At 39.4% G+C, this 11,724-nt stretch overlaps 1 protein-coding gene across 4 annotated transcripts in view; it reads left to right on the plus strand.

Annotated features, from left to right (window-relative positions):
• CNTN1 (contactin 1) overlaps nucleotides 1-10,836 on the plus strand; it is a 326,959-nt gene extending 316,123 nt beyond the window's left edge. For all 4 annotated transcript variants that reach the window (XM_013997945.2, XM_003355617.5, XM_021092536.1 and 1 more), the window contains one exon: nucleotides 8,531-10,836. In XM_013997945.2, coding sequence (XP_013853399.1) covers nucleotides 8,531-8,607 — 77 coding nt within the window. In that variant the 3' untranslated portion in view covers nucleotides 8,608-10,836. The remainder of the gene's footprint in view (nucleotides 1-8,530) is intronic.

Below are 11,724 nucleotides of genomic sequence, written 5' to 3' on the forward strand. Positions count from 1 at the left end.
CAGTCCAGTGTTGCCATGAGCTGTGGTGTAGATCACAGACACGGTTTGGATCCTGCATTGCTGTGGCTGTGGTGTACAGCTCCGATTAGACCCCTAGCCTGGGAACCTCCATATGCCATGGGTGTGGCCTAAAAAGACAAAAAAAAAAAAGAAAGAAAGAAAGAAAGAAAGAAAGAAAACTGTCTCAACATTTGCTCCAAGAGACCTATTTGAAGCAGACCCAACTAATGTTCTAAAAGGACTTCTCTTTTAATTCTTAATAAGCATTAGACAATTTATAAAAATAATAATTCTGGCATATGGCCTAAAGAAAATTTTAATATTAACCTCAATGAGTTATAGGAGTTTTATTAGAAATTCCATACCAGTTTCTAGGCAAGGATGAAAAATAGCTTAGGAATCAGGAGAATGGTGGGAATCATGCAAGAGAAAATATGAAAAAGCGAGGAGACAAATATAAAAGGGAAATTCCAGAAATGAATTAACCAAGCTATAATTGGTTTGTCTTAGACATTCCATAAAATCCCAGTAGTCAAGACAAAATTTAAAATATTTGTTTTTGCCTGAATGGCTTCTCATTGTTCAAGGGTTAAGTCCTGCAAAAAATTAGAATCCATGAATTTTTTTTAAATGATCTTTATCAGAAAATTCATTCTTACATTGTTATATTTCAATAACACAAGGTTGGAAACAGCTCTTCCTCCTTTAACCTTGGTTTTCATTCATTTCTGCCACAAAATGTAAGAAAGTAAGTGCCATTTTCCTCACCTAATCGTCACAACAGTCTGCTAGGTTAACAGACCCAAATAATTTTCTGAAGGGTAGACAACCAGTAAAAGGTAGACCCAGATTTCCCAACTGGTAAGCTAATTCCAAAGGCAAAACTTTTTATCCATACCTGAAGTCAGAAAGGGTTGACATCTTCTTAGGTGACCCTCCTCCTTGGCCAAAGTGATTGATTGATGGATGGGAGCCTGTCCTGAGTTCTTTCAATCATACAGATCCACTAATTCAGTCATAGGATTAGTCTGGCAGTTGGTATGTGACCCAGACTTCATAAATAAGAATCTTTACTTGAGAGGTTGCTCACTGGAGCTGGAGTGGAGAAAAAAAAAAAAAAGCATCTCTTTACTCCTGAGAACGTAGGATTGTGAGTTTGACAGTCTTGTCTATCTTGAGAAGGCAGTCTGAGAATGTGTGGCAATCTGCAAAGGAAGAGGAGATGAAAGTCAGAAATGTGGTAGACGCAGGTGTTCATTTATCTGGCTCTGTTTATCCCAGTGCAGTGCACAATCAACTTTTTCTTCAGTTGGGTTCATCTTACCTAAAACCAAAGATCTGAGACTACCATGTCACTGAGGAGATAAACTTGAATTAGACTACTATATAAAAGTCCAATATGCCCTATGTTGATAGGTGAAAGAACAATTCAGGAATGTCTGTGATCTAAAAGAATACAATGTATGATTGGGAAACAGCATGTAGACATACAGGACTCAAATGTAAGTTGTATGCAGGGGACCCCCTGCTTTATCTATTTGCTATGCTTCTTATCCAACTGCTTTCCAAAAACACAGTGTAGATGTATACAAAGAGACAAACAACATCAATGTAGTTTGAATCAAATTTACATCATCAAATGTATTTTGAATCACTATCATTTATAAGAGTTTTCTTCCAGCTATGCATTTTTTGAAGTGCTCTACATAAAGCAGCTGTTTTCAAATGGTGATAAGTAGAGCCCCATGTATTGCATGGAGTGATGGGCTTGGGGGAATCCAAGTACCAGCATGGAAATAGAGGAGGTGAAGATGTATGGTCTCCTGCCCCTGTTCCATCTGTAAATAAAGCATCTCTTCTGGCTCCTTGTTCAGTAAATGGTCTTCTACATAAGATTGCTTTTCAAGAAAGGTAATGATGCTAAAATATGTAAGAACTATTTCTATACATCTCTAGTCTCACAATAAAGCCATGAGACATATTACCCTGTTTGGTAGTTGAAGGAACTAAAATATAAAAAGATGAAAGGACATGCTCAAGATTACCTAACCAACAAAAGGCAGAGGCAGGATTTGGACTTTGCTTTCTTTGCCTGGCTCCAGTGCCCCATAACACTACTCCCAGTACAATCTTACAACTCTGGCTGGGACAGTGTCCTGTTTACAGATCTTCATACTTGCCAGTTTGTTCTCAAAATCTAAACATTCCAAAGACAGGGACAAAGATGTAGTCTGATAGGTAATTGGACTACCTGTAATTGGCTGGATGCACCAAGGAAACATACCCTAGAGCAGTCAATGGAACATCACTCAAGTGAGAAGGAGAAACATCTTATGTGGGGTTTGAGGTCTTGCTGAAGAATCCAGAGGCGTGTCTAAGGGAAGAAGCAATCAGTTCTAGATCAGTTTCTGCCTCTAAGATGGGGATTCGGGTGTCAGGGATTAACTAGGGTTGAGGGCCAGCATGAGGAGAGAGTAGTTAAGTGGTTGGGTGTTCCTAGTAAAATAAGGGAAGAGGAAGAGATCAGGAGTATCATTGGTAACACAGCACTAGCCGCTCAGTGAAGGGGTAACTCTTGCATTTTACAGTTGCTGCATGACATTGGAAATAGGTGTCTCCATTTAAGTTCACGGTTGGCATTGTCGGTGACTATTACACTACTAACCTGAATAAAGGCAGGTTCTTTTTCTCTCTGAGCTGATTTTTGCTCTCAATCTCAGATACACTTTTACTCTTATATTTCTCTAAACTTGCTGTTATCCCATCAGGAGTTTTATTGAATTAGACAAATTTCAATAGCAAACACCCACAGATGTGTACCTAATACACCGAAATGTAAGAAGCACACACCTAGACATGGGATCATCTTATCAAACACTTTCTTCCCTCAGCCCAGGGCCAATTATGTCTCTGAAAGAATCCGAAGTAACAACCTACCAGGACAAGTTAGAGAACCCCTTGAAGTGAGCAGTAACATAAGGTCTTTCTGATGTTGTGGATTTTTTTTTTTTTTTTTGTCTTTTCTAGGGCTGTACCCACGGCATGTGGAGATTCCCGGGTTTGGGGTCTAATCAGATCTGTAGCCACCGGCCTATGCCAGAGCCACAGCAATGCAGGATTCGAGCCACATCTACGACCTACACCACAGCTCACAGCAATGCCAGATCCTTAACCCACTGAGCAAGGCCAGGGATCGAACCTGCAACCTCATGGTTCCTAGGCGGATTTGTTAACCACTGAGCCACGATGAGAAGTCTATGATGTTGTGGATTTTTTTTTTTTTTTTTTTTTTTTTTGTCTTTTTGGTATCTCTTTGGGCCGCTCCCACGGTATATGGAGGTTCCCGGGCTAGGGGTCGAATCGGAGCTGTAGCCCCCCGGCCTACACCAGAGCCACAGCAATGCTGGATCCGAGCCGCGTCTGCAACCTACACCACAGCTCACGGCAACGCCGGATCGTTAACCCACTGAGCAAGGACAGGGACCAAACCCGAAACCTCATGGTTTCTAGTCAGATTCGTTAACCACTGCGCCACGATGGGAACTCTGATGTTGTGGATTTTTAACAGCATCTCGCTGATAAGAGATGTAGGTCACAATGGATGCCTTTGTCTTCTTTAAATCCCCTTATCCTACCCCTTCATCTTCTCACCCTGCTCTGCAATCAGAAAAGCTTCAAGACTCACAACTAAAAGAATGATCCCTATTATAATTTTATGCTTCAAGTACTCACTATATGCTGGGTTTGGTATTAGTCCACACATTTGAACGTATGATTTGGATACATTACATGTCTTAAAGTTGCTCACCATCAAGAGATAATCACAGTTGTAGGAGTTCTGTTGTGGCTCAGCAGGTTAAGAACCTAGTTTCCATGAGGATGCAGGTTCGATCCTTGTCCTCACTCAATGAGTTAGGGATCTGGCATTGCTGGATGCTGTGGTGTAGGTCACAGATGCAGCTCGAATCTGGTGTGGCTGTGGCTGTGGTGTAGGCCAGCAGCTGCAGCTCTGATTCATCCCCTAGCCTGGGAACTTTCATATGACAGATGTGGCCATAAAAAGAAAAACAAACACAAAAACAGTTGCAAACACAAAAAGTGACACCACAAAGAGAAAATTCCAAGTATTGTAGCAAGCATTAGTGATTTATAATAGACAACAGAGTCCAGACTTAAGCATCAGAAAAGAGATTTGTATTTAAAACTTACTAGAGTGGTTGTCCACGCTCCATAAAACCTGAAGAGATTGTTCAGTCCTGCTTAAATTTGAATTAAATCTCTCCTCTCAATATGTAACTCACTCTAGCAGGAATTCTTTCTAAAGGAAAAATAAATATGAGCAGTTTAGGTTAAAAAAAATCAAGAAATCCAATGGCGGAGACATAGCAGTCTAAACTTGCTTTACATTGTTCTTATAGGGTAAAATAATTCACCAGATTGATGATGTGTTCATTGTACTATACATTAGATATGTGCAAAGCAAACTATGTGTTTAATACATACCATGTAGATACTGAAACTATGCTTGATAGCAGTATGATGATACGCATTTTGTTAGAAAACCAATATCTGTTGAAAACCCCTCAAGAATATAGGGATCCCACATTTAAAATGACTTTAAATTGTTACTCAGTCAGATCTCTCATTTGTGTTTGGAATGTGGAAAAGGATTGAAGATGGAGACCACAATTACATAAGCTTCAGCCATTAGAGAAATTAAATATAACACACATAAACACGAAGAGTTTATTTTAAATAAATCAAATATCCTGATGTTGAAGCCACAAATTATGAAATTGTGTTTGGTTTTCATACTAACACCAAAACCTTCAAAATGGCATCCACAACTGACTGACTTAGCTGTGGCCACAGTTTGTACTGAGTATGTGACTCAGGCAAGTACGTGAATGTGCACCTACCCCTGATGTAATTTGTGGTCAGGAAGCCAGAGCACTGAAGAGACCCTGCAGTCATTCTCATACACCGTCTTCAGGAAAGATCTTTTTTCTTTCTTTCTTTCTTTCTTTTTTTTTTTTTTTTTTTTTTTTTTTTTTTTTTTTTAGGGCCACAGTCAAGGCATATAGAAGTTCCCAGGCTAGGGGTCAAATCTGAGCTACAGCTGCTGGCCTACACCACAGCCACAGCCACACCAGATTTGAGCTGCATCTGTGACCTACACCACAGCATCCAGCAATGCCAGATCCCTAACTCATTGAGTGAGGACAAGGATCGAACCTGCATCCTCATAGATAATAGGTTCTGAGCCACATCTTCAAGCTGCACCACAGCTCACGGCAATGCCGGATCCTTAACCCATTGAGCGAGGCCAGGGATCAAACCCACATCTTCATGGATCCAAGTAAGGTTCATTACCGCTGAGCCACAAGGGCAACTCCCCAAGAAAGATCATGTAAATTAGGTCAAACATTGAAAACTAATGCTTTTTCTGAGTGACTGAGGTTTATTATTGGTCATATGAGCAGATAAAATAGTATGTGGCTGTGGCATAGTTTTAAAATATCTGTGTAGAGGAGTTCCGTGGTGTCTCAGTGGTTAACAAATCCGACTAGGAACCATGAGGTCTTATGTTCGACCCCTGGCCTTGCTCAGCGGGTTAAGGATCCGGCATTGCCATGAGCTGTGGTGTAGGTTGCAGACGCGGCTCGGATCCAGCATTGCTGTGGCTCTGGCGTAGGCCAGTGGCTACAGCTCCAATTAGACTCCTAGCCTGGGAACCTCTGTATGCTTCGGGTGCGACCCTAGAAAAGACAAAAGACAAATAAATAAAATAAAATGAAATGAAATAAAATAACAAAATAAAATAAAATGTCTGTGTAGAAAAATAGCAGAGAAAATACTACAAGAACAAAAGCAGTTTGAAACAGCTGAGGTGTTGTGCTCTCCCACATGTCATTTATTTTCTTTCTGTGCCCTTTCCTTGACACTTTAAGTGCAAGAATTAGTGTCCAAAAGCTTTTCTAGAACTGGTCCCTTTCCAAAGCCATGTGCAGAAAGTGGCAGAGAAGTAAAAAGAGCATGTACTTTGGAGCCAGGCCGGTCTGAGATCCAGTCCTGGCTCTGCCCTCTATTGGCCACTGGCCTTCAACAAGTCTTTTTATCTGAATCTGAGTTACAGAATCTATAGTCAGGATAGAAGACCTACCATCATAGGCTATTGTATTACTTTCATATACAGTGTTTGTCTCTGGCTGCGGAACAGTGAATAGCAGCTGTCATGAGAGGCTAGAAGCAGCTAGTTTGGGCTGTTTATATTACTCTTGCTGTTCTGTCCTCACTTTTTGACACCCCCCCCCCCGCCACTGTCCTGATCATTTCTAACAATCCCTTTAGCTGTGTCCGATGATGTTTATTTACTCTCTTATATTTTCTCTGCAGCACGGAATGCTGCTAACAGGGCAATAGGGAATGCAGGCACGCAGGTAGACAGAGTCACCTTCCACCGTACAGGGGGTATGATGTGCTTTCAAAGACCAGATTCAAAGAAAGACCTTGAATCTTCCTGAATGGAAGAGGACTATTCCAAAGAGTCATTTAGGCCAAGGACCTAAACAATCATTAGGTAACAATGACTTAAAATTTCGATTTTAGAAAATAAACTTCCGAAAATGGACCCAAGTCTATCATATTTACAAGCTATTGAGTGAATTTTTTAGCCTGTCACTCTATAGCGATGTGCTCATAGAAAAGAGTTCCCTGGAGTTCCTGTCGTGGCTCAGCGGAAACAAATCTGACTAGTATCCATGAGGACATAGGTTTGATCCCTGGCCTTGCTCAGTGGGTTAAGGACTCACATTGCTGTGAGCTGCTGTATAGATTGCAAACTCGGCTTGGATCTGGTGTGGCTGTGGCTGTGGTGTGGGCCAGCAGTTACACCTCTGATTTGACCCCTAGTCTGGGAACCTCCATATGCCGAGGGTGCAGCCCTAAAAAGACAAAAGGAAAAAAGAGAGAGAGAAGATGAGAGTGCCCAATAGTTGTGGAAATTTGGAAGGAAGAATACACAACTTCTTGATTCCACATTTCATCCTTTTCTCAAGAATTCCAGTGAGGCCAGACCTGGACCTATAAACTTATCTGACTGCAGGAAGAGCCCTTCTTGATGGCACTCAAGATGTAATTTAAGTCTAGACAAGACGCAATTAAAAATGCATTTTTTAGGAGTTCCTGTTGTGGCTTACCAGGTTAAGAACCTGACTAGTATCCATGAGGATGTGAGTTTGATCCCTGGCCTTGCTCGGTGGGTTAAGGATCCAGTGTTGGAGTTCCCGTCGTGGCGCAGTGGTTAACGAATCCGACTAGGAACCATGAGATTGCGGGTTCGGTCCCTGCCCTTGCTCAGTGGGTTAACGATCTGGCGTTGTGTGAGCTGTGGTGTAGGTTGCAGAAGCAGCTCGGATCCTGCGTTGCTGTGGCTCTGGCGTAGGCCGGCGGCTATAGCTCCGATTCGACCCCTAGTCTGGGAACCTCCATATGCCACAGGAGCAACCCAAGAAAAGGCAAAAAGACAAAAAAAAAAAAAAAAAAAGGATCCAGTGTTGCCCCTAGCTGTGGTGTGAGTTGCAGATGCAGCTCAGATCCCGCATTGCTTGTGGCTGTGGTATGGGCAGGCAGCTGCAAGTTTAATTCTACCCCTAGCCATGGAACTTCCATAGGCTGCAGGTGCAGCCCTAAAAAGAAAAGAAAAAAAAATGCATTTTATTTCTAATTCACAGCATAGTATCTCAGGGCAATTGTTTTTTAAAGAAAAATTTGAATAGAGGATCCTTTACTATACCTTGTGTATAAGCCCCTAAATGTTTTTAAAATGTTGGAATATGAAATCATGCTAAGATCTTCCAGAGTAACTGATGTCGTTGCCCCAAGTAATGTTGTTAGCATTTTTACTGCCTTATTTTATTTTTTCACAGCTTACTTGCGATTTTTTTACTTATTTATGTGTATTTCTTGACCTAGTGCCTTCTGAAAGGAGGAGGGACTGCTGGATCATAGACAAAACATAAACATGTGTGATCTTCTTACCTTAAATAATGCATATGAAAATGTTGACTAAATAGTCTGTCCACAAGCTTTCAGACACAAAATCCTTGATAAACCATTTTTGTTTTTCTTAAATCACTTAAGACCTAAAGAAGCTGGTTTTGTTTGTTTGTTTTGTTGTTTGTTTTTCTTTTCAGGGCTACGCCTGAGGCATATGGGAGTTCCCAGGTTAGGGTCAGATTGGAGCTGCAGCTACAGGCCTGTGCCACAGTCAAGGCAATGCCAGCTCTGAGCTACACCTGCGACCTATGTTGCAGCTTATGGCAACACCCACTGAGCAAGGCCAGGGATCAAACCCACCTCCTCACAAACACTATGTGGGGTTCTTAACCTGATGAGCCACTCTGTTTGTTTTTTAAGGAACTACTTGGTTTTCAGGGTTAGGTGATATGCCTTTCCCCAAAGTAGGGTAAGTGGACAATAGTGGCTGTTATCAGCGAAATAATATGCACGTTTTTTGTTTACGTTACAGGTGCCTCCATCCTCTCCCCGTGTCTTCTTGGCTTCTTGCTGCCTGCCCTTGGCATCCTTGTCTACTTGGAATTCTGAATGTGATGTGACAGCTGCTGTTCCCAGCCCAGCTCAGAGGACGTCCTTCATCCCCGTGATGACTACAGTTCCTTCCAAGTCCTGCGGCTCCATCCCAAGCCAAATACATTGTACTTTAACCAACTCTCCAACTGATTGACAACACACATTATGACTGAGGCATTCAGGAACCCCTTCATCCAAAAGAATAAACTTTTCAATGGATATAAAATGATTTTTAACTCGTTCCAATATGCCTTATAAACCAGTTAACCTGATTCTGTGACAGTTGCATGATTTAACTCAATGGGACAAGTTACAGTGTTCAATTCAATACTATAGGCTGTAGAGTGAAAGTAAAAATCACCATACACAGGTGCTTTAAATTTAATAACAAGTTGTGACATATAATAGAGGTTGAAATGTTGATCGTACGTGGTAAATGTAAGAGTAACGCAGTCTCTTGTACTAGCCTCTCTGTTTTGGGTCCTGCCTATTTTTGAATGGCCCCTATCATTCACGACATTTTGAATTTTCTTGAAAAAAAAAAAAAAGTAGAACATTTGACATAAGTTCCAATACCAAATCATTTTACCGAATGAGTTGGAAAATTTTGAATATTGAAAACCAAATTCTAGAACTTATTATCAGTATTCTTATTTTGGAAGTAAGTAATTTTCTAAATATTTGATTTTCAGAATCAGTAATACTTTTAAGTTAGTTTTTTAATGGTAAAATTAACATACTATATGAAGGTTGTTTTTTTTTTTACTTTTGTATTCTACTCTGATATTATTTTATGCTTTTCTTATCATCAGTTTCAAACCTCAAAAATCACTGCTCTTGTGTAGAGTATCATCATATTGCTGTATTTATTCATATGTGAACTGATGAATTTTGAAAAGTAGAGTGCTTCAATTTTTTAAATTGAGGTGTGACAGTCTTTACACAGTTAGGAATAAATGACAGTTAAGTGAGTATCAGAATTATCTAATAAGAGTCCAGTGTCTTTGTACTTGTGCTTCATTTCTAAGTAAAATCTTTCTTTGTTCAAGGTATGGGATCAAAAAATCACCTGTAGGTTGGAAAAACTATAGGATTCCTTATTTTTGTAAATTTAGTTTTAAACTGATTTCCTGCTTGAATGCAATACCGAAAACTGGCTAAAAATACCAAATCAATACGTTGCTAATGGTACTTTGAAGAGTATGCAAAACTGGAAGGCCAGGAGGAGACAAATATTGTGTCTGTCCAATGGTGTCTCCCAAGTGTTGGTGCTTTAGGTTTTTATAAGTTGTGAAAAGGAAGACACACATTTCTTCATTCTCCATGGTGTGCACGGAAATGTGTTTGAGTGTGGATGTGAAAGAAATCAAGTAATAAAGGATTAGCTGGCTTATGAAATAGTGCAATGTCTGATGCTTCAAGAGGTATAATCCTATTTTATTAGCACAACCTTGCTAGCTAATTAGAGATAGAGTTTATCTTTTTAGAAAGGATACCTTATAGGTTCATAAAAAATATTTACAGGAAGCAAAATAGATCTATTACTATTTTACCCCCCTTTCTTTAATTTGTATAATTTTTGTACTATATATCTATGTGTAAATGTTTAGAGCTTTCATTATAAAAATATCAAGAAATATTTCATTAGTTTACATTTAACTCTTTGTTATAAAATGAAACTTTTTAAAAATATGTGAAATGGATGATTCTCCAGTGGAAGTATGTCAACAGTCTTAAGATCATTACCAGAGTTCTTCAAGTATTTAATTATTTGGGAAAAAAAAAAAAAAAAAACTCTTCATACTTTAGGGAAACAAATACTCCGTAAGCCTTCTGTACAAATGTTTGTGTTTTCATTGTTACACGTTGGGGTTTTCCTTTTGCAATGTGACCCATGTTGGGCATTTTTATATAATCAACAACTAAATCTTTTGCCAAATGCATGCTTGCCTTTTATTTTCTAATGTATGGTAATAAAGAGCAAAACAGGTTAGATTTTGCATGAAATGGTTCTGAAAGCTAAGAAGAAAACAGATTTTGGAGGTTGTTTGTTTAATTTTAAATTCGTGACAGAGATGAGGTAGATTAAAATTTCATTCCTCTGATAATTCACGCATTTCATTTCCTCATACAGTTGTACAAATTTGACTGGGACCATCAGTTTGAAACTGTTGTCAAACTAACTAATGTATCATCTGCTTTAAGACGCAAGATTCTTAATTAAACTTTATATAGATATAGACACATCTGTTGTTTCTTTGTATTTCAGGAAAGGTGATAGTAGTTTTATTTGATACTGATAAATATTGAATTGATTTTTTAGTTTTTTTTATCATTTTTTCAATGGAGTAGTATAGGACTGTGCTTTGTCCTTTTTATGAATGAAAACAAATTATAAAGAAATAAATGTCTTACTGTTATCCAAGCAATAACAACTGTCCTTTCGATTTACCTAAAATTGAAAAGTCATCTTTAGAGGGTTTTCATTAAAAGTTTTATAGCATGGAATAAATACTACATGCTAAACAACAGTTCAATGTGCGAAAGGTTCTACAAAAAATAGACACACAAACACAAAGCCACACACACACAAGCATTATTACAGTGAAATAAGATGATCTGGGAGTTAACGTTTATGGAGAGGCAGTGAATATTATTCAGTCTAATGCTGGACACTAAAGTAAGCTGCTAAATGCTGAAAGAAGATATAGTTAAACCCTAAATGAGTTGATACTCTTAATAGAGTTAAAAGCATGTTGCTACAGACAGGAGTCTCCTGCAGGTAAAGCTTTCTCTGGGTCCTGAGCCAGACTGAACTCCAAATTCTGAATCTCAGGGCTTCCCATATTCTGGTCTCTCATCCTCCCCTGCATGCTGACTGTGATTTCTCCTTTGCATTCTGACCTCGCTTCCTGTTTCATGAAGCCTGCTTCCACCCTGCATCCTGGTTTCCCTTTTAGACCCTGCCTCTGTTGCTTGACCCTAAGTATTATATTACTTCCCATTCTAGTATTTTGCTTTTGGTATTTGACCTTGGATTGACCCCAGCTCTTATTCTCCAGGCTTTGGGAGATCAAAGCTTCTTTCTGTGAGAGCATTTTCCATGTTAGTTGTTCTTAGACCTGGTCGTCC

This window comes from Sus scrofa, chromosome 5 (genome assembly GCF_000003025.6).
Source record: "Sus scrofa isolate TJ Tabasco breed Duroc chromosome 5, Sscrofa11.1, whole genome shotgun sequence".
NCBI classification, from domain to species: Eukaryota; Metazoa; Chordata; class Mammalia; order Artiodactyla; family Suidae; genus Sus; species Sus scrofa.